This window comes from Sphaerodactylus townsendi, linkage group LG07, assembly GCF_021028975.2.
Source record: "Sphaerodactylus townsendi isolate TG3544 linkage group LG07, MPM_Stown_v2.3, whole genome shotgun sequence".
In the NCBI taxonomy this organism is placed as follows: domain Eukaryota; kingdom Metazoa; phylum Chordata; class Lepidosauria; order Squamata; family Sphaerodactylidae; genus Sphaerodactylus; species Sphaerodactylus townsendi.
The window spans coordinates 44,521,250-44,543,038 of NC_059431.1; the positions used below are offsets into that span (position 1 = coordinate 44,521,250).

Below are 21,789 nucleotides of genomic sequence, written 5' to 3' on the forward strand. Positions count from 1 at the left end.
GCAGGTTGGAAAGTCTGATAAGATTGCCTTTTGTAACAGAATCAGATCCATCCCCCCCTCGTTCAAACTTCTTACTGTATCACATTCCAGTCCAATCCAGCCTATATCTTTCTGTCCCTTTTATTGTTATTGAGAGAGATATCCCAAAGGAGCCAAGTTGATCTATAGTCACAAAGAATTTGAAGACAGTAGCAAATGCAACCCCATGGTGTAGGCATTGAATTAATCCCTTCCAGGCCTAGGCTTTGCTATAGTTCTAGTATCTTCTGCCTTTGACTAAGAAGATAACTTCCATTTGGTTCCCATTCAATTTGAATTCCCAAGTAAAAGTTGGCATTTCCTTGGTCTATTTCCTTCTTTAGTTGGGACATAATCTCAGCACAGTCATTTTGATTTTCTTGGCAAATAATCAGATCATCAACATACGTCAGAATAAATGTCTCTACTGTCTCTACTGTACAGGGGTCTTTGTCTCTACTGTACAGGGGTCAGCATTGCCTGATCTGAAGCCCTGATTAAGTAGCATCTTGGTCAGCTTGTCAGACCATGCTTTCACAGGTTGTTTAGACCCATAAAGTCCTTTTTGAAGTTTACAGAGTAGATGTTTATTCTTTTCATCTGTAAACCCTGGTGCTATTTCATGTATAGATCTTCCTCTTTTTCACCATGTAAAAAGGCAGTCTTAATGTCGAAATGTTCTGTTTGCATGTTTCTGGATGCTGCAATATTTAGGAGCATCCTAGTTGTGCAGTATTTTACAACTGGTGCAAAAGTATGATCTCTTACACCTGATGGCATTCTTACCCTCAAGTAGTTCAGTGAGAGTCCATGTCCTGTTCTTGAGCAGTGTGTCCATTTCTTCTTGTGCTACTTTCCTCCACTTGCTTGCCTCTGTTTTAGGCATGCACTGTAATGATGCTGGCTCGTGTGGTAACAGTGTCTTTGTGAGGGAGATTAATTTCTCATCTGGAATTCCCTTGTTGGTCCACAATGAACGGCTGAGGCCCAGAGACCATCTGCCTCTGCAGCGGTCTCTGGCTCCTCTGGCTCACCTGCCAGTTCAGGACCTTCTGCTTTACCTCCTGTTCTGGATGAGCATCCAGTTACACCTGCATAGTGACTTCATCCATGTGCTCTGGGCAATATACAAGCAGCTAGTTGTTGTTGCCATCTCCCTCTGGACGGTCGTCCGTCACAGCAGTCTGGTTGCTCCTTGGTCACTCACCAAACTGCACCACTCTGCTTGTAGTAATTTTGTTAATACTTGGGTTTAGAGGAGAACAACGTAAGCCTCTTTGGGTTTACATTGGGGAGACAGGGAATGTAAGATAATTATCTTCAGTGGAAAAAATGAATTTACAATTCACAACAATGAATTCACATTAATTCACAAGATGTTGTGAATCACAAGATGTTGTCCATCACTCAGCACAGACCAGGCAGTTTTCGTTGAATGGCTTTTATGCCATCTTCAGTCTGAGTAAACATCATCAGTCTGAAACATACCAAAGGGAGTTTTTGAAGAATTGTACTATATTTGTAACTCTTGTGTTGTAGGTGTTGGGAATGGCTTTCCTATATTTTACACATCTGTAGGCAATCTTACACTCAGACAGCAACCTAGTGATGCTATTTCATTGCAATTGTAGTTCTGAGAGATCTCCAGGATCCACCTGGAGGTTGGTAAATTTAAGCATATCCATTCTATATTTCTGTTACGCTATATACGCAGGAACAGGATGAGTGAGAGTTACAGATTTGCTTTGTTGCTCCAAAATATTACCTTGTATACAAACCCACAGTCTGCCTAGTTTAAAAAAACAACAACTGACCAGATCATGAATCAGCCAAGATTGTGAAAGGTTATTGACAAAGCAGTTATGCTGTCTGCCTTAGAGCCATACAGAGAGTTAGAGCTAAAAGTGGGGAGCTCAGTGTTTTCCTCCCTCCTCTTAGAAGACTGTCAGAAAACCGGATGAAGAGCCACAGACACAACTGTTACGTATCTTAACCCCATGAGGACCATTTGAACACAAGTGATACAAATTCAGACAAAGGTATGGTCAGAGGTACAAAATGAGCAGAATTTAAGGCATACTCAACAAAGCTGTTAAATGTATAAAGATGAGCCACAGTTCAGATCTGATCAGCCTGAAGAATTTAATTTTAAACTGAAATTTGGCAATATTGTCATGGCATTAAATAGGGAGGCAAAAAACACACCACACAATTAAAAAAGGATGCCGGAGAGAATAAAATCCCTGCTGGTTTGCACCTAGTGGGAGGCATTTTTCAGCATTTTACCTTGCTGTTGTGATGAAGAGGAATCTTTGTTGTGCTCTGTTCTTGGCTGTGCTTCATAGCTGGGTGGGTTAAAACTGCAATTTTAAATTATCCATTTATCTTAATAGAAGCCTTGGGGCATTACCTTGCTGTTACCTTCCAAGACGGTAATTTACTTTGACATCTTCTCTTGGTTCTTTTTTATTTTAATGTGTGTTACATTCATCAGAATGGTTATTTAGTTGAGATTGTGGGAGAAATTCTGTTCCTCATGACTCAGTTTTCTTAAAGATATTCAAGGGTGCTTTGTTCTGTACATGGATATGTACTTTTTCATCACCCACTTCCTTCTTTCCAGGGTCTTTATGTCTTTGTAGTGTATTTTATTCTACACAACCAGTTGTGCTGCCCTGTAAAAGCAAGTTACACAGTTGAAATGAATGGACATACAAGTCCGGGCTCTGCATTTTTCACCCATGGCAGTGGCATGCCCCCAGCAGGAGGAGAGATCAGCAAATCTACTCAGAACCTTATCAGTGCTATGGAAGAGGTACCAACCTTATTTTACCTTAGAGAACAAATGTGTTTATAAGTTTATTAAGAACTTTGAAATACAGATATGAGATCCAATATTATCAATGGGATGGTCTAACACATGGGTTAAAAAAACACCTGCTACAGGCTTATTATATAGCATCAAGAATTTCTCAGTGTCAAACTGTACATTGTACAGAAGAGCATTGTCATATCTCTGAAGTTTATCTTAACATTAAAAGGGGGTAGTTGGATCAGGACCATGGAGCAAGGGGTTAACAAGACAGGGATCTCTGTTTATCCTCTGCTGGGCTAACAGCAATCTGAGAAGGGATTCTGTTTGAAGAATGGCTGTGGGGAAAGGGATGTTTTCTGTAATGTGTAGTTTGACCCTTGCTCTTAGCTCCCCATTGGCATGACTGAACCATCACAAGGTCGTTTAGAAGGTAAGAATAAATGTCCTAAAGACTGCAAAGCACTTATTTGTTTGCAAATATTTAGATTTGCAGTTACTTTTGTGCCAGATAATAGTCTCGAATCAGCTGACAATAAAACTGGCACTTCTACATAGAGCCAACACATATCCAGAGACTGTGTGGAAAAGCCAATCAGTGCTGGATGGGAGTCAGGGCTGAAGCACCAGTGGAAGCAGTCTCACTTCCCTCTTTGTGGGTAGATTGTCTCCACAAATTAATCATCTGCACAGGCTTAAGAAATTGAGATTTGCCAAAACTACTCAGTGAGTTTCATAGCTGAGCAAGGATTTAAACCTGAAATTACAACATCCAGACACAGCTATTGTACCATGCTAGCTATTTAGCAACAACAGTCCAATTCACAATTTGTGCCTGCAAATCACAGGCAAGCAGAATTATTTTGTGCAATGATTCAAGCTTGTTTAAAAAATATATTTAGCAAGCTTGATATTGTTTTTGTAAAATTCCCATACAGTGCCATACTGTAAGTTCTTTGGGCATTAATTTATTATAGCACCCATGGAAATCAGGTCAGTTTTACATCAATTATATGCTTTACTTTGTAGATCTAGCCATTAACTATGTGATAAGTTGCGTTTTTGTACATTGGATAGTGAACAGAAAGGCACTTTTGAGTGAATGGTCTTTACTGGCCTTGGTCCATAATGGCTATATGCTGTAATGGAGTAATGAAGGGTGCTGGGGAAATAACCTATCCAAAGATTAGTAATTTAAAAAATGTATTCGTACAGTTTTTGAGGCATCAGAGGAGAAAATGGTCCCATCTATAGAGGCATATTGAAATGACAGTTTGATCTTTTTTGTGTTTGGGAAAATTCTTTGGATAAACTAGAAATGTATGGTTGGGGATTTATTTATTTTTCTTATAGTCCAAAATTGCAAGGAGGGAAAGCAAGGCAGACAAAAGTTATTGGGGAGAGGAGGGCTGATCACTGTCGGAGCCCATAGAGCTCCGTCCTGTGTTTTGCTTTTCTATGATGTTTGAGTGAGATCTAGGTATTGTGAAGGTAGGAGGACCCATGCTGGAACAGATGTTGACATCTCAGTAACATCAACAAAGACAAAGTATTTCCATGCAGTGACTCATAATAAGAAGAATGTGAGGATGGATTCCTAGTTGAGGGAACCGATAGGGAGTCAGTATCATCACAGAAATTGTTAGGTGCTGGGGTGATAAGGAACCCATGCAAGGCCTCAGGCAGAAGGTTGCAATTTACACCTTTGAAAATAATTTTTTTCCCTACAGATGCCAGCTGATTGGGAGAGAGCATCGTTGAGGCCACCGAGTCAGGCCAGTGTCCTCTTCAAGCAAAGCCCACAGAATGGCAGTGCTTTCACAACTCCTGGAGGGTTCAGCAACAGCTCGTTGGTGGCTGATGAAGAATCACAAGAATTTGATGATCTAATATTTGCTTTAAAAACAGGCAAGTGTGATTTCTTTATAAAGTATGCATGCTATGCTTTCAAATTCAATAGAGTTTTACAGAGATCAGGTGTGCTTTTTGCTATTGTGTTTGGGCTGCCAGTGCAAATTAGATCTCAAGTGTTGATTTAGCACAAATGTTTATTCCCTGTACTAAGTATGTGGGGGAGAAGTTGGCATGGTATATCTCAGGCTTGTCAGATCTTGGAAGCTAAGCCAGGTTGGTAATTGGATAGGAGGTCACCAAGGAAGACTCTGCAAAGGAAGGCAATGGCAAACCGCCTCTGTTTCTCACTTGTCTTGAAAGCCCTGCTGTGGTTGCCATAATGTATAATGATTTTATCTCAACAACTTGAGCTAAGCTTTAGCATGTATGAAGGAAATGGTATTTTTATGTCCGGTTCATACATGCAGTGGTGCTTTCAGATATTCTGCTCTAAAAGCCTCAGGTTCATATTTGTTTACATTTTTGTGGAGGAAATAGCAAGTGAACCCTAAATACAGTCCTATACCAGCTGGGATTGTACTTCCTTGCTAATTTAGGTACTTGCAGTTTAAATCTCATGGTCCAAGAAACCAATAGAAATCAATTGTGCTGAATCAGTATGAAGTCACAGGTTCAGCTACAGGAGCAGGAGAGCCAGGTGGCAAGGCTGAGGTTACGACGGAGATGGGAATAGATGGCTTCACAACTCAGGAAGAAGTGGGGACATTTTCTATCAGCGAGTGCTAGAAAGATTCATAAACAATCTACAGGCTGTGGTGTATTGCAGAAGCTACCAATAGAACATTGTATGGTGGTTAAGGGAGCAAAAAACCTGCAGCATGCCTAGAAAGGTCCAGGTTTAGGTTCCTTGCTATTAGAGACTCTAGTAGATACCAACCAAGTCCATTGCATATGATCATTGTAATTCTGGCAGCTTTAAAATGGATTATTATGACTACAACTATTGCATTTAGTCAGGTGTATCCTTGTATCCTTGGCTCACATACGACTTCCTTCTCTTGAACACGGTCAAGAGCATCTTCACATACAGCTAATTCAGCAGCACTGCTTGTCTTGTTAGCTCCCTTCCACCAAGCAGTTCTGTTCAAAAGGCTTGACTTTATGTAGATGTGTCAGCATAGGAGTAATAATAGATATGGTAGCATAGGAGTAATTGATCAAGACATAAAGTGGCAGCAAAAGAATTGTCCCTAAAATTTATAACTTCTTCTTTGGAAACCCACTCTATTTAAGCTAAATATGGGTCAAATTATGAGTGCCCTGAAGAAATGCTCTCTTGTCATCCTCTATTACATGGACTAAAAGACCAAATGAAGTTGCCTAGAGATGTCTCAACCTCACTTTACAGGTATAGCAAGTTTCTTCAGCAAACCAACTCCTCCAGGGTGCCCTAAGCTACAATGTGCCTATGCTGGAAGGCACGCATGCTTGATTTCAATGGGAGATAAATGCATGAACCATTGCAAGCTGAAAATTCAGTTATCACATCTAAGCAGCAGTCTTCCTGGTTCATTCTCATCTCAGGATCTCAAAGACAAAACATATGTTATCATCAAAAAGGAATAGTATAAGAAATTCAAATTGATTCAGCCTGAAATCTAATATTGAATAATATGTATACTGAATATTGGCATGTGCTCATTAAATCATTCAGACAACCAATCTTACTCATTCTACAAACTAAACTGTCATTGAGGTACTTTTGATTGGAACTCTAATTCAAAGCAAGAAAAATAATGTCTGCTTTACATCTTGAACTGTCTTTTTTATGAGAGGAATAAATATGATAAAGTGGAATAACATTATTAGTAAGAAATTTAAAAAACCATTATTAGACATTAACTGTTGTGGTTTTTCTGGGCTGTGTGACCATGACCTGATGGTTTTTGTCCTAAAGATTTGCCCGCATCTATAGCTGGCATCTTCAGAAGTATGTCATAGTGACATACTTTGCTGTGACATACTTCTGAAGATTTTTATTTATTATTAATTTTATATACCTCCCCTCCCCCGAAGGGCTCTGGGCGGTGCACAACATACAACAAGAAAACAAGTGGAGCACATAATCAAAATACAGATTTTAAATAATATAGGCTCCATTAACCATAGAATATTAAAACCCATTAAAATGCAGCATTCAGTACAAAATTGGTGGCGTCCAACATTAAAACCCTCATAAAAATCCTCCCAAGAGGCAAAATGTTAGGAGCAAAAACTACCAGATCACAGCCCAGAAGACACACAACAGCCAGTTGATTCCGGCCATGAAAATCTTTGACAATACATTGCTAGAAATATTCATTCAGAGGAATCATAGGCCAATAAGGCCTGATGTGCTTTGAGGACATAACAGGGCTCTCCCTGTTTCATCTAATCCAGCCAGTGATGTAGATATAGATTTTTTATGGGGGGGTTCAGGGGCAAGGCCACGCCCTCCCACCCACCCCTGGGGGTGTGGCCGCACCTCCCAAGCCCTGCTTCTGGCCTCAGTGCTTATAAAAGCAGCTCTCCAAGGCCAGAGATGGCATACTCCCCTGCCCACCCCGCCCTGCCTTCCCACCGGCTGGGCTCCCAGCTGGTAGCCGGCAATCCCTTCTCCCTCCCCTCCAGGCAGAGGGGTAGCTAGGGAAAATGGAGCCTGGTGCAAAACCTGAGGTTTGCGCCTCCCCCATGGGTGGGTGCTGTGATGCTGAAATCCACTCCCAAACAGCATCACTTTCAATGGTGTTTAAATTAGGGAGCCCAGATTCTCCTTTTAAATCCATCTTAAAAGGGAGAATCTGGGGTCCCCAGTTAAAACAGCATTGAAAGTGATGCTGTTTTGCCTGCTGTCAGGGGTCAATTGTTAAGCTAGCATCACCAAACTTTCAGGGTAACTTTAGGAGACTCTTGTGATGATACCACCCAGGTTTGGTGAAGTTTGGTTCAGGGGGTCCAAAGTTATGGACCTTCAAATGTGTAGCCCCCATCTTCTATAGCTCCCATTGGAAACAATGGGGGACGGGGCACCCCTTTTGGGAGTCCATAACTTTGGACCCCCTGAGCTAACCTTCACCAAACCTGGGTGGTGTCAGTAGGAGACTCTCCTGATGATACCACCTAGGTTTAGTGAAGTTTGGTTCAGGGGGTCCAAAGATATGGGTTCCAAGTGATATTTTAAAAGTTAATTTTCAGGGCCGCTGGTTTGATCTGTAGATTTTGTCCAAAGGAGTAAAAAATAGCCTTATGTCAGGTTGGTGAAATCACTATGAGGGAGAGGAACTTAAAATTTAATTGCCTTGTGTCACAGAACTTTCTTTTGTCTGTCTTGAGTCTACTATCCACCAACTCCATTGGGTGTCACTGAGTTGTAATGTTATACAAGGAGGGAGGGGGGATCTGAAAGTTTCTATCATGGCCCCTTTACTTGTCTTTTCTTTAAACTGAAAACTCCCAAACACTTTAGCTTTTCCTTCTAGGGAAAGTGACTTTGGCCAATTACACACAAGGTGTTTGCTGCCTGATAGAGGCAAATGTTAGTTGTAGCAAGATTTCTTGTACGGATGCATTTCTTCTAGCCCTGCTTTCACTTTCCACTCTCTCTTGGGCAAGCAAATCCACTTACAGCATGATTTTAATGTTGCTTCGCTTCCAGAGTGGGACAGATTTACCAGTGGGCACAGCTTTGCCCCAAAGCTTTGCCCTCCACTTGCTGCCAGCCTGCCTAGTCTTATCCCCCCACTCCCTCATGCTGGTTTGCATGCTTCCCCCTCACCCTCCTCCCTGTTGTTGACTATTTCCTACTTCTTGTCCTGCTGCATCATTTCTATTGCCCTTGGCCTCCCCATTCCTGCATATCTTTAGATTTTTTTTAAAAAAATTAAATAATTATATTGATAGATTGATAAATCAATACTAACACTAAAAAAGTAAAAATAATAAGACTAGTTGATTAGTCCAAACACCCAATTTGCCCCTGCATTTGATCAACAAACTGGGATGTCTCCAGGCTCGTAGTTCTATACATAAGCAATTAGTGATTCCAGATCATACCCGGAAAAGCCCATCAATCTTGATGCTTGAGTTTACAGCTCATCGGGAGATGGACAATCATGAACCTGGGGAGCTTAGCAAACAGCAGTTCATGTTGTCCTTTTGCAGTTTCCACACTGCCGTTGCTCCCTGTTCTCTTCCTGCCATAAAAGACAATCAGTGTTTGGGCAAAGTGTACAGATGCCGTATTCAAGATTTTAATTGTTCACCTTTTTTATGTTGATATATTGATCTGTTGTTAGGTTGATAGGTTGATCAATATATATCTGTCTATTGATAAGAATTAAAGATAAAATTAAAGATTATATGAAAAATTAAAGCACATATGCATGTTAGAGAACCCGCAAAACATCACCAGTTCCCCCTGGATGCAAGCAAAAAACCAGCTGATGGATAACGGTTGCCCTACTGCAAGCAGGGCAGTGAGTAATAATTCTGAACATGCCCTGAAACAAAGATCCCCAGCCACTTCTCTTAGAAGTTGCGGAAACCTCGCTGTGCGTAATCAGCCTTTGTTCAACAACAACTTGATCTTGTGAACTTCAGTGGTAAACACTTCTAGCCTTAGCAGTCTGTGCGCTGACTGCTTTACGTGGCTGCTTTTTATGGAGTCTGATGTCCAATTTATATTCAAACATTTTAAAATAAAACTTTGCTTTCATTTGTGGCATCAGAAATTGAACTGAGTTTAGGAAAAACAGAAACCATTTCAGGGTTTTGACCCTTCCAAAGCCATGTATTTTATTTTGTTATTTAAACACACCGTAACCTACATGCAATCAATAATAAAAAATTGTGACGGCAGCTCCTGTTGTTTGTTGTGCTTCTTGAGGTTGACTGATGCCATTTAATTCAGAAAGCTCCATAATCTCCAGTTCTGAAGTAAACTGCCGGAAAGGATGTTACTGTGCAGTCATCTTTAATCAGGAATATATTCATGCCGCCTTGTAAAAATGTAGATACTTTAAAAAAAGATTTCTCCAGGTCAGCTGTGGTCCTTCCGAGTCTGTAAAATGCCTATCAAATTCTTTTATTCATATGGTGTACCTATACTGTTCTTTTCAGTTAAGACTGGCTGTCAAAGTAGCTTACAATTAAAACATGTCACATTGCTAAATGAAATAAATTGACGAGAGGCACAGTTGGGAGTGAATTGGAGGGGAGGTCAAGTTTCACCAGTAATGCATCATCTGTTGGGATCTTGCAGAATAGCGAGACTGTCAAGCAGTAGAGGGGACGGTGAGGGAACATTTCAGTTGTTAGAATTCCACTCATAGCCCCACCTTCCAGGTGCTGGTGGCTTCAGTATTTCAGTCCTAGGGTGTTCCTACCCAATGTTTCAGTCCTAGGGTGTTCCTACCCAAAGAAGGAGTTTTCTTGCTGGAAGTACAGCCTGATGAAAATAATCTGGGAAACATAACTAACCTTCCCCAGAGAAGGTCCAGGGGTTTTAGTACAAACTTAACCTCTTCATTGATGACACAGTTTGTATAATAATAAACAGAAGATTTCAGATGTTGTTCATTCTCTGTCATTCTTTTAATTTGTTTTGTGTTCTTGAGTATATAGGAAGCTACAGGACAGCAGTCCACCTTGATTTTCTATGTACCATTATTTTTGATACCACTCTAATTTCATCTCCACTACCAAATGGTTCCATTAGTAAAGAAAGAGGATAACCAAAATGTGTTAGTCACTTCATAAGGAATATACCAGGAGCTGGAAGGGGTTTAGCCATGGGATTTGAGGCCAGCATACTTCTGATGGGGCTCAAAAGTGTAGGTTCTAGAATTGGTGGTGGCCAAGGTAGAATAAATGCAGGTAACATCTGTGGCTCTGTTGAACTTTCATCTTCCAAAGACACGTGAGCAGATTCTCCTATGCTTTATTCAACCACCCCCTTCTTTAGATATGTTGTTTAAAGATAAGTATCTGGTTATGTAATATACTTAATTAGGTGCATATCTTCCTCCACATTGTATTAGTCCATCCTTCTTCTATAACTCTTCATTGTTATCTAGCTTGCTTGAGGGACACTTTCCCAAGCTTGGCCTCATGTAATGGATTGATCCCAGGCATCTCCATTTTGGGGGAACCACCCATTCACTGTCACATAGCTGTTTTGTTCTTCCATGCTATATATTCTCTTTCTCATCTGCTGAAACTTTTTTTAGAGATCCAGCAGAAGACTTTCATATCCTAAAACTTAAAAGAAAAAAAACCCATTGGCTACTTGACTGATGTTAGGGTGCCCACAGGCATGCGTGGAATAAAATGGAATATGCCACATTTCCAACTGATTAGCATTTCATAAATTATTTGCTAAGTGAGACATTGGTAACAATTGGTCTTTTGCAAGCATAGCATATTCAGGACTTGGAGAGCCAGATTTATTGCTGGTACAACTGACCTGAAGCTGACAAATTGGCAACAGGAATAACTTTGCCGTGTCCATCAAACATTTTTAGCCTTTGGTAATTTGTAACTGGTTTTACTAGAAAGTAATGTCTGGCATTAACCTCTTTTGACATTAGCATGTTTAATTACACTTCCTTGCATTTCTGATAAATAGGAACTACAAGTCTTAAAATGCCCTAATAGAGGTTAAGCAAATTTTTATGCTTTATTTACTTTTACCTGAGACCAGAGCACAGAATCCTCGGGCAACAGTTCTACGGCTGTGCAACATGCAGAAGTCATTGGAATTGAGAACAGGACAGAGAAGGGATTTTCTGTCTGGTTTTTTGTTCATTAAAAATTCATACTGCTTATGCCATCATCCTCATAGGTATTGCTACTCAAACTTTATAGCTGTAGAGACAAGTCAATCCTCTTCTTAGTGTAATGTTAGTTCATGAAATGCTTCAGTTAGTGCCGACCATGGCAAGTTCCTTTATGGCAACCTTACTGCAATCAGGAATCGTGTAAACACTGACATGATCCCTTCAGATCCTGTCCCCAGCACAGGAGTTTTCCTTAAAGTTTAGCAGAGGCGTAACTCCAAGGGGGCATGGGCGTGCGCAACGCACTGGGCATGCGCCCCTGTGGGGGTGTGGCAGGGGCGTTCCGGGGCGGGACAGGGATGGAGGATGCACCTGTGCACCAGGCGCTTTTCTCCTTGCTGTGCCTCTGAGTTGTCGATCTACTAGAGTGCAGAGTAAGGAAGAAGTTTGGGGAGAATCAAAAGAAGTAACTGTAATGCTTAATCTCCTTTTCACATCCTGGAGTCTTTGTGAATATTACATGTTGTATGTTCATTAAAGGGCATTTTACACAACAATCATCTGCTGATTTTCATGCCTATTTAACTGCTAGCAGTCTTTCATTCAATGAACGCTATGAAAGGCTAGTTTCGTAACAAAAAATCCAGAAACAGACTCATAAAACTGCAATCTGCAGGGTTATCTAGGGCAAGTGAGCCTAGTTAATTCAGTTTTAAAATGGTTTACATTTAGGAAGAGCTAATCTGGGAATTCTGACTATAATGTCACATTTTTCAACAGCATACTAACATGAATAATACATTCTAAGCAAAACTCACCTTGCTTATTGGGAAAATCAGTTCAAGCTGTAAAGCATCTTATGGAAAGTGTTGCAGAATTAAAGAATTACAAAGGAAGCCCAAAGAATCCCTTTGATTTTTAAGAGCAGTTTGTAGATATCAACATCTGGGCCAGGAATGAAAGCTACATTTGCAATAGAAACAAGAAAGCAGATATTTTTAAAAAAAATTAAAAGGAGTGGTTTGGTCTGCAGATGATATGCTGCTTTTCCTGGTTGCAGCCCTCCCAAATGACATTTTACATTTCTGTCTTTCAGGTGCAGGTCTCACTATCAGCGATACCGATTCCTGCCACGGCAGTCAAGATGGAAGTAGCATGATTAACTCTCAGATTGTAGAGCTTAGAAGAATACCCATAGCTGACACTCATCTTTAGTAACTACATCTTTTTTAAAAAGTCCAGTCCCCCTGTTTTTATATCCGTATTTTCTTTTGCACTAAAAACACTATTTACAGCTCTGTAGCAGAATGCTGTGTACTGAAACTGGGTAATTAACAAGAAGAAATATTTTTTGTAAATCTAACTCCTTACAGTGGCTGAACTGCTGACCCAGATTTGAACCCACTAACTTAGATACACATATTCATCAATTGTAGACTAATTTTTAATTAACCTGTATGCATAAGACTGTTTTAATAAAATGTCATAGAGTCAATTTGATAGACAGACACATCTTGATTTTTTTTTGGGGGGGGGGGGGGGCGGGATGGTGGTAGCTGATTAAAATAATGAAGACAGAACAGACCGGCCAGAGCAGTGACACTCCGTAGCTCAGGAGGTGCATTTTTGGGGTCTGTTACCCAGTGTGGTACCTGTCCCATGTTCTAGGACAATAGGCAAGACCATTGCCTGATGGGGCTTTTGGTTGGGGGGTGGATCCCACCCTAAAACAGCAGCTGTCAAAGGATCAGGTAAACTGCAAGCCTTCCATAGGTGCAGACGTCATGCTTGGAATGGAAATAAATGTGGCTCTTAGAAGGAAATTTCTCAGTGGGCCACTGCTCTAGAGAGCTTTTAGTGGCCAGGAACAAGCAGAGCCAATCAGTAACCACCCAGTCCCTCGGCAGCTATTGGTTTTGCAACAGTAATTTGTATCACCTACCAACTATCTCCTCCTCTGGTGCTGTCAGCTTGAAGGGGGAAGCAATGTGTGAGATAATGCCTATTGCTGGCACTGCTGAACTGTGCCACCTGCAATGCTGGCATATGGCTCTACAGGGACTGTTCAACATGGTTTGTTCTGGGGGCATTTTTACTTCTAAACCCATTCCTGGCTGAAGACTCACCATTTGTAGAGTGGCTAATTATTTTAATACTTCAAGTCCTTTTCAGTGTTTTCTGCTCCAGTGCCCCATTATCCCAAAAGAAGTTAAAATATAACCTTGTCTTGTATCTTGCAATACATGCCAAGTAGCCAACATAATGAGTAAGAGCTGGAAAATCAGAATAAAATAAAGGGCAGATGAGGTACAAACCAAGCCATATGTAACATTTCTGGTCCACATGCTATTTCCTGTACACAAATATAAACATGTACCTGAGGCATTTCCAGTACCAACCTCAGCAGAGTTCCACCCTACCAGTCCAAGTATGTAACTCTGCTAAGGATTGTATTTATTTATTTCATTTATAACCTATTTTTCTCCCTTATGGGCACCCAAAACTGCTTGCATCACTCTCCCCTTCTTCATTTTACTCTTAACTACCCTATGAAATAGGGTAAGCTGAGAATGTGTGATGAGGTCACCCAGCAAGCTTCCATGGCAGAGTGGAGATTGGAACCTGGGTCTCCCAAATCTTAGGCCCCTTCCGCACACGCAAAATAATGCGTTTTCAAACCACTTTCACAACTGTTTGCAAGTAGGTTTTGCCATTCCGCACAGCTTCAAAGAGCACTGAAAGCAGTTTGAAAGTGCATTATTCTGCATGTGCGGAATGAGCCTTAGTGAAACGCAGAAGGGTTGTTTCCTTCTTCCATTGTTTTCAATATAGTCTTTTTTGGCTTCTTCCTGACCAAATTTCTTCTAAGTGTAAAGGAGCTGACATTTCTAAGGCTGCTGCAAAGTATTTCTTTCTTTGAGGCTGTTCTAATTATTCATGTTCTGTTGCATCTTGAAACTCCCTCTTCTGAGGAAAATTTGAGCTGTGCTCACAGGCACCACTACAACACACCTGTCATTTGGAATGCCTGTAATCTACACTCATGACTAAAATGAGGAAAAGGTATTCTCGTTTGTGATGCAAAGGAGCAGATTCAGATATGAGAGAGACAAGGAAACGTTTTGTAACAATTAACCTTATTTTTCTCTGCACTAGTAGTTTAGATTCTTAACATTCTTAGGATGTTGAGGAGGTAAATATACACAGTTCTGATTTCCTACAACATTTTGCTCCTATTGTCTAAATCTTAAAATATCCACTTCACTCAAACCAAAGGTGTTCTAAAAGTCTACAAATCAACTAAGCAACCAGCTCTTGTTTGAAAAATACATTTTAAAATGGAAATATTGATGATTTCTCTAAGAGTTTGTTTAAAGGGTTGTTTCATAATTATGGCTTGCATAACTTGGTCAAGAGGAAGTTGTAAGTGCTTATCAGAGGAATGGTAAGCTATTTGCCATGCAAGCATTCTCCCGAAATACTTCTACTTTCAGCTTGTGCCACAGTGTGATCTCAGTTGCATGTTTTGATCTACTTTTGGAGGATAAGTGGATGGCCCCACGTGTAGGTCTTCCCAACTCTAATTGTACCATGAAAATAGTTTGCTGATACAATTGTAATGAAATGTACTTTTTGCAGTTTATAGGTATTGTCTGTATAGAGTAACTTGCTGCAAAAAAAGAAAATCATCATACCTAATGCAATTGCTTGCTAAATATCCAGCCTTCAGTGCCTCCTATAAAGGCTTTTGTTGTTATTTGGTTAAGTTTCCTATTGAAATACTGGGTTGGATCCAAACAATTGTAAGCAGGCCTCTGCTCACATGAAATTTCCCTGTAGTCCCTGAATAGCTGTAATTTAATACACCATTCCCCATTGTTGAAAAACCCCAAAGGATGGAGTTTCAGTCAGTTCTTGATACTGAAGGCTTGGGTGCAATTCGTTAGGGGAGAGACTGTGGTTCAGTGGCATCTGCTTGGCATGCAGAAGGTCCCAGGCTCAATCCCACGTTCAACCCAGTGAAAGGGACCAAAGAACCAAGTGATATGAAATATATCAGCTTGAGGTCTTAGAGAGTGATAGCCAGTCTGAGCAGACAACACTGACTGTGGTGGGCCAAGCGACTGATTCAACATAAGACAGCTTCATGTGTTCATGCATTTCCTATAACTGCTGCTTATCAGGGATTACAAAACAGAGTTCCTTAAATGCTTGGCAAGCAATCGTACATGGGGAGTGGACTGTATTCAGCTTGGCAAGCCACAAGTTGTGCAGGACTGTGCAAGAAAAGGTCAGTGCAAGAAAACTGGTAAATGTATTTCTAAGGACCCACCTTATGTGGCCAGAGTGGGAGATAATTGACTTGCTCCCATTGATTTGAGACATTTTAGTACCTCTGCTTGCATAGTTGCATTCAGATAGCACTCACTTTATAGCACTTCATAGCAACACAATAATAGGCTAGAAGGACAGGGAAGGATACTGTTTGACAGGTGACTAACTAGGGATTTAATGCACAACCAGGGTGCCACCCATAATAATAGTGAAGGCCCTTGTAAGTTTAACTAGCAGCAACCAACAAAGGAATTAATACAGCCCTTCTGTGATTTGTGAGTACACCTGAAAATCTGTCTCCCATATGGGAGTGCTGTAAATGCAAAAGGCAGAAAGCTTGCTCTAGGTCATCAGATCAGACCATCAAGTTTGCATTAGTCAATGCTACTGTTGCTGTTCACTAAAAGACCTTTATTCTGATGGAAGATTTCAACATGATTTCATTATCTGTGGGTTGCTCAACTACTCAGCAGAGGTAGCGGTGGCCTAGATATTTGATTGGCACAGAATACATGCTACAACATGCACATAGAAACCTTATAAAGAGATCTGATGCTTGCTTCATTTTTACTCACAACTCTGACTGCTGACTGCTTATCATTCTTTGAAGCTTTGCACAATGGAGCTGGTTGTGTTCATTGGCACTCTGTCTTTGGAACAAGCCCGGATCATAATTCGAGCAGCCAGTAGTGTTATTTTTGCCCCTGGGTTAGGACATTTTTGCTGCCTTCTTTTAATTTCTTTTCACCCCTTAAAATGAGCAGACTGTTCAAAGATCTGTCCATTTCCTGCCAGCATGAAATGTCATCAACTGCTTAAAAACATGAGCAAGAAGAAAAGAGTGAATTTGGATGGGTCTCTGCCACAACAGGGTGGAAATACTGTCTTCATTGGTTCCTTCCATTTCTTCTTTTTCTAAAAATCATTTAATCCAGAATCCCAAAAGGTTGTTTTTAAAAACAAAAAAACCCAGTAATGAATTAAGAATATAGAAGTAATATTTCTACCATACATACAGGGCACATTTCAGAGACTGTCAAGCACACTAAAGTCTCCCTGAAACCTGCTGAATAGAGGATGAATACTGGCAACCATTTGGAATGTGACAAATGATTATATATATGCAAACCAGTAACTGCCTAATAAACTGGTCATTACTGTCACCCCTGCAAATATGAGAAGATATTTGTTGGTCCTCTGTTTCCTTAGCTTTGCAATTGTTAAGTTCACATCTGTGGTAAAATTTGCACTACTTGCCAGAATACTACAAAAGGTGGAAACAAGGAACTATTTTGTACATTATATCACACACCTAAGAGCCCCAGTGCTGCTGTACTACAGTTCAAGCTCTACTCATGATCTAAGTTTGATCCTGACAGACATCATTCAGGTAGCTGGCTCAGGGTTGACTCAGCCTTCCATTCCCTCCAAGGTCTGTAAAGGGAGTACCCGGCTTGTGGTATAGGTGACTAGTAAAATGCTTTTTCCAGAGCACCACAGTTCCCTGGGTTGAAATATGTCACTTTGATGGGAGTTGTTTGATAAGCTAATTAAATGGTTCATAGTTGGGTCTTCAATGCAGTCCTTCATGGGACTACACAGGTCCAGACAGGCTATGGAGAACCCCTTCCCTCCAGAACTAAGAGTGGGCTGATTTCCTGTCCAAATGGTAACATGAAGGAAGTAGGGACAATGCTCTTCCCTTAATTGTCTCTTCACCACAATGGAGAGAGGACTGGCTTAGCTGAGAGTTTTGTTTTACTTCACAATTCTTCTTTGTCAACAGGGCTCTCTTCAAGAAATGTTCCAAGTGTGGAACAATGATGGCTCAAAATTATTAGCACGATTAATGTATTTTCTGCCTCTGTAAGATTCATTTCTCCAAGACATGTCCATCTTGCTACCTTTTTACTCCAAAGGCCAGACATAAGCAGGCATAGTTGTCTCCCATCGTGAACTCTGCCATCCCTACCAACCAACAACTCCTCTGTCGTCTGTGGACATCCTCTTCCTTCTTTCCTTCCCAAGGGATGATGTCTTTAAAGTTCCTTTGGATACACTAAAGTGATTGAAACCAACGCCTTATTCATCTTTTCAGCCACAAGGTCTCAATTTCTATCCATGCTGTGTGGGGATGTATATCTCCATGACCCTTTTGGACATTCCTCCTCCTCCTTATATCTCTTGTTGTCATTCTCCAAGGTCAACTGTCCAACACTCTTTAATGTAGAGACAGAGCCCTTAGGCAATGGGGCGGTATACCAAAGCTAGCTAGCTAGCTAGCTAATTAATTAATTAATTAATTAATTAATTATGGGTGTACTGCTTCACTGCCTCCTCAGAATCCAGATTAAAGTCATCACTCAAATTCAGAGATATTTCCAAGCCTTCTCTGGAGAATAATGTTGGGAATGTTCTGTCTCCTGAACAGAGGACCTATTCAGAGCAATTGATTCAGATGGCAAAAGCCCTGGACATTATGTTCAGTTGGATCCAAAGATCATGATTCTGTTATACAGTGTTGATATTGACCTGATCATCCACTGTTTAAGCAGGTTCAAGAAATAATCAAGGGGATATGTACTGGACTTCTCTCCAATCAGGCTTCTACAAAAAGTGGAAAATCTATATAAAATAAAGCAGGATGGGTATGAATTCCTATTCTGTCACTCCACTCCCAATTCCATGGTCACTGAAGTACTCCTCTAATGTTATATATCTGGCTCCCATTCCTCTTCTATGGAAAAGTGTATTCCTCAGGTGGGTTAGGCCTTCAAGTATCCAATTTCACTGCTGTCATGAAACACTATCAAATGTTCCTTTGGGATCATGTGGCACAATTAATAGATTCTCTACTAGAGGACAAAAAGTCTCTGGGCAAAGTGTTGTTTGCTCAAGGTTCTAGGCTGGGTAAATAGCAATTGTACACTGCAAGCAGAGCTGTGACATCTGTGGTGGTTCTGAGGTGACATTCTTGGGTCAGGGCTTCCTCTTTGCTCCTGACAGTATGGCTAAAATTGAAGACTTTCCTTTTGAGGGGAAGACACTCTTCAGTGAGAAAACTGATACTGTCCTTGATAGGATTAGAAAAAGTCACCTTACTGCAAAGTCATTGGGTATTTCAATACGGGGGGTGGGGTTCAACAAATGTATTTCCTTTGTTATTCAAGTTGGTTTTATTCTGGTAGATCATATTGCTACCAACAATACCATGGGTTTTAGTCTCAATCTGTTCCCAACAACTAGAAGAGCAACATTCCCAGCACAGGAAAAACACAGGCATAGAGGTCAGTCCCACAGGGACCCATTACCCAGAGGGAAACAGATGGCAAAAACACAGGAGATTGGATGTCCTTTTCTTGACAGATTGTCACTGTTCTGTGACCATTTGTTGATGATCACCCAAGATCATTGGGTCCATTCTATACTAAACTATGGTTTCCATTTGCACTTTACATTTATCCCTACTTGTTTTCCTCCACCACCTCCTTCTTCATCTCTATTATTTATTTATTTATTTATTATATTTTTAGACTGCCCTCCCCAGCAGGCTCAGGGCGGTATACATCATAATTAAAACATACAATAAAATATAAAACAGTAGTTGCATCTGCAATTTAAAACAATCAAATGGCGACAGTTCCCTCCCCCCAACCACTATATGATGCCACTATAGAAAGGTGACTTGGACAACTCCCTCTATCACTTACTAAAAGGCATTTTTATTCCAGGTGCTTCTTCGTTGATAAGAAGAGTGTTGTTAAGAGGCCTCAGACTCCTGAACCTAAAGGACACCTATTTTCACATCTCTAGCCACAAATCCTATAGGACATTTTAAAGGTTTGAGTACAGGGGCAACCTGCATGAATACAATGTGTTACTTTGTGCAATATATCTCTACCTAGGGGATACATTCTTTGTTGCACCTTCTTTCTAATTTTTGGAGCAACACTTGGCTTTCCTCTTCCAAAAATTACCCAACCTGGTAAGCAAGGTAGAAAAGTCTCATTTACAGCCTACATGAAACATAGGCCCATTATGCATGGGGCATTTCCTGCCAACACTCCTTGCACCACAGTGCCTTCACAGTGGAGTCTCCTCGCATTTCCTTGTTTACATGTGAGGAGGTGTCCCATTGTCTGCTGTGCAGCTTGCCTGTCCCACTTCCAGGTCACTCCCCATCCAATGCAAGATTGAAGATTGCCAGCCATTGATCCCTGTGAAGAGTGTGCGTGTGGAGTGGGAAGATGGTGTTGTTGTTTTTTAAAGTTGCACTTACCTATAACTGTTGTTATACGACAAAAACGCCATCCCTAGGGAGCTGTTCGCATGCGGGACACAGCTGCATCACAGCCGCGCCGCCCTCGTTCCCCCCCAGCAGCGCGAAGCCGCTGTTTCCCAACCTTGCTCCCCAAGTGAGGTTTTTGGGAAACAGCGGCTTCCAACCGCTGCCGTGCGAACGGCAGCAGCTGGAAGGTGCCATCCCCCCCTTCCCAAACGCCTTACTGTGTCCTCCGGCCTCCAGCGCGTCGCACAGGCCAGGGCAGGGGGGCGTGTCCTCTGGCCTGTGCGACGCGCTGGAGGCCGGAAGACACAGTAAGGCGTTTGGGGGACGGCACAGCCTGCGCGGAGGCTGCACCGTCTTCCCCACTGCAACTGGGACCGTTCATGCAAACGGTCTTGGGGGGGGTGGGTCGGCGTCATGTACGCCGACCCAACCCCCAGCGTGGCCATGCAGAAACGGCCTTTATTTGTTTATTCCTCGGGGAAAAAATTAAAATCCAAATAATGCCTCTGCAATATGCTCAATAATATGTAGCTGTGCTAATTCATTGAAAACAAGACAAATTTAAATCAGAACCTTATGAGGTAGGTGGGGCTGAGAGAGTTCAGAGAGAACTGTGACTGACCCAAGGTCACCCAGCAGGTTTCATGTGGAGGAGTGGAGAAAAAAATCTTGCTTGCCAGATTAAAGTCTGCCACTCATGCTGAGAAGTGAATCAAACCCTGTTTCCAGATTAGAGCCCACCACTGTTTACCACTACGCCACCACTGGCAAAAGTAGGAGGGTCAGATGACCCAGGTGATATTTTGGGTCCCTGCCCCTCTCCCCTCTGCACCTAAGATGAACTCCCCCGCCCGCACTCCTGCTCTGCCTCCCCCGACAAACCTTTCCCTCCTCTGAGCAATGCCAGCTGGCAACGCACAGCCACTTAGCCTCAGTTTTTGTCTAATTGCTGACCATCATAGTTTCAGGCCATGCCCTTCTCCACTGATAAACATAAATACCACTTGTACACACAGATCCCTTTCTCTTAAGTTATGGAGGCTCATATAGATATTTGACACACGCTCAGAGTTTTCGAATGAGGATGGATGGCTTGCTCTCTGCCTGCTTCAAAGAAAACCGTAATGACAACTTGCCATACATCACATGCTTACAAATGAATTATGTGAGTGTTGCTTATAAATAGACCTCGGGAATGCTAAGCTTCCAAAAGGAACAGGAAACCTTTGATCCCACTATAGGTATGTAAAATTCGGCAAGCCCTTAGAGGTTAGCCCCTGAGACCTCAAGAGATAGTCATGATCCTTACCTGACCTGCTTATCCAGTGACTTCTCCTTGAACTTAATTCCAGCTATGTCATTATCCTTCATAGCTTCTTCTGGCCTTATTCCCTGTATCAGAGATTCCAAAGGCACTAGCAGATTTCAGAATCCATATCTGGTCATTTCATATAGTAAAAACTCCATGCATACCAACAATGTCCATGATAGCACGTACAGTGCTACTATGGATGGCCCAGTTTCCTTTTCCTTTGCATTCTCCATGAGTTAGAGCAGCTACAATAGTAGACTGGTGCTGCAGTCTGACACAGAGTTCTTCCATTCTAAGCCAACTGACATCAGTGAGATTAGGATGCAGTCACTCTGCATAGTAAGTAGACATTTTT

General features: G+C 41.5%; 1 protein-coding gene across 1 annotated transcript in view; it reads left to right on the forward strand.

Moving 5' to 3' along the window:
- ADGRV1 (adhesion G protein-coupled receptor V1) overlaps nt 1-12,999 on the forward strand; it is a 301,407-nt gene extending 288,408 nt beyond the window's left edge. The window contains exons 88-90 of the mRNA XM_048504356.1: nt 2,642-2,833; nt 4,561-4,738; nt 12,596-12,999. Of these exons, the coding sequence (XP_048360313.1) occupies nt 2,642-2,833; nt 4,561-4,738; nt 12,596-12,714 (489 nt within the window). The 3' untranslated portion in view covers nt 12,715-12,999. The remainder of the gene's footprint in view (nt 1-2,641; nt 2,834-4,560; nt 4,739-12,595) is intronic.
- The last annotated feature ends 8,790 nt before the right edge of the window (nt 13,000-21,789 follow it).